At 53.1% G+C, this 964-nt stretch overlaps 1 protein-coding gene across 1 annotated transcript in view; it reads left to right on the forward strand.

The window, feature by feature from the left end:
• The first annotated feature begins 658 nt into the window (after positions 1-658).
• MARF1 (meiosis regulator and mRNA stability factor 1) overlaps positions 659-964 on the forward strand; it is a 31,772-nt gene continuing 31,466 nt past the window's right edge. Inside the window, exon 1 of the mRNA XM_044304517.1 lies at positions 659-715. Coding sequence (XP_044160452.1) covers positions 659-715 — 57 coding nt within the window. The remainder of the gene's footprint in view (positions 716-964) is intronic.

The raw sequence follows: 964 nt of genomic DNA on the forward strand, positions 1-964 counted from the left end.
TTGCAGGTGCAGTTTTCACGCTAGTGCTAGAGATCGTGGTCGCTGCAGTGGGGCAGCCCCCCTCAGATAGGGGTTCTACCCTGGCGCTGGCTTCGGCAGTTTCTCCTGTTCAGCGCCCTTCCCAGGTGAAGTGTTTAAAGTTAGCTTTACTTAACTGGGGCAATATGGTACCATGGCTCCTACGGGATGTCCTCAGGCCTCCTCAGTTCTGAGCTAGCGGGGCATGCTGTAGCTATTACTGGATAAGGGGTATTTGCGTTAGCACTACATACAAGGGTTACTACTGCATGGCTCCTTCGTCAGGTGACCGATTCTTCTAACACTGTAATCAGTGGCCTCTACTGTGTGGCTTCCTCCTCAGCTGGTGTATGGAGTTAGAATTTGATTTGTGGCTCCTCTTGTATGGCCTCCTCAGGCAGGGTGTTGCACTACCACTAGATTTTGTGGCTACTTCAGTAACATGCGCCCAAATTCGGTCCCCCTTCCCCAGTCTCTGTCAACATGCGCTGCACCCGACTGGCCTGGCATGGACCCGATCACTTTATTCTTCCAACCAGGGCAAGCATGCTCAGGCATATAGTGCCCTGGGGGGAGTTTGGTATCTGGTTACTATGGAGTTTGGGCACACATTCTTCACTGGAGAGGACACCGTAAGCACATGGAGGAAGTGACCCACAGCCAGCCCAAGTCCGCTTACCCTGCCAGGCGCCACCCGGTGAGAATCTCGCACCGCTGCAGGACTCTTCCTCCTCACTTCAGATCGGTGTGCCAAATGGTCCGACTGCCCTCTCAAACCGACCAATGACGAAGCTCCTTGCTGTAAGGATCTTTGTTATTGGTCAGCATCGCTGCGCTGCCCATGCTGTTCACAGCGCTCAGTGCGCTGATGAAAGGCAGGGGGAAGTCTAAGGCGTATTAGTACGCCTTAGACTTTTTTTTTAAGGAGTAAAATCGCCTGAACACG

This window comes from Bufo gargarizans, chromosome 8 (assembly GCF_014858855.1).
Source record: "Bufo gargarizans isolate SCDJY-AF-19 chromosome 8, ASM1485885v1, whole genome shotgun sequence".
Classification (NCBI taxonomy): domain Eukaryota; kingdom Metazoa; phylum Chordata; class Amphibia; order Anura; family Bufonidae; genus Bufo; species Bufo gargarizans.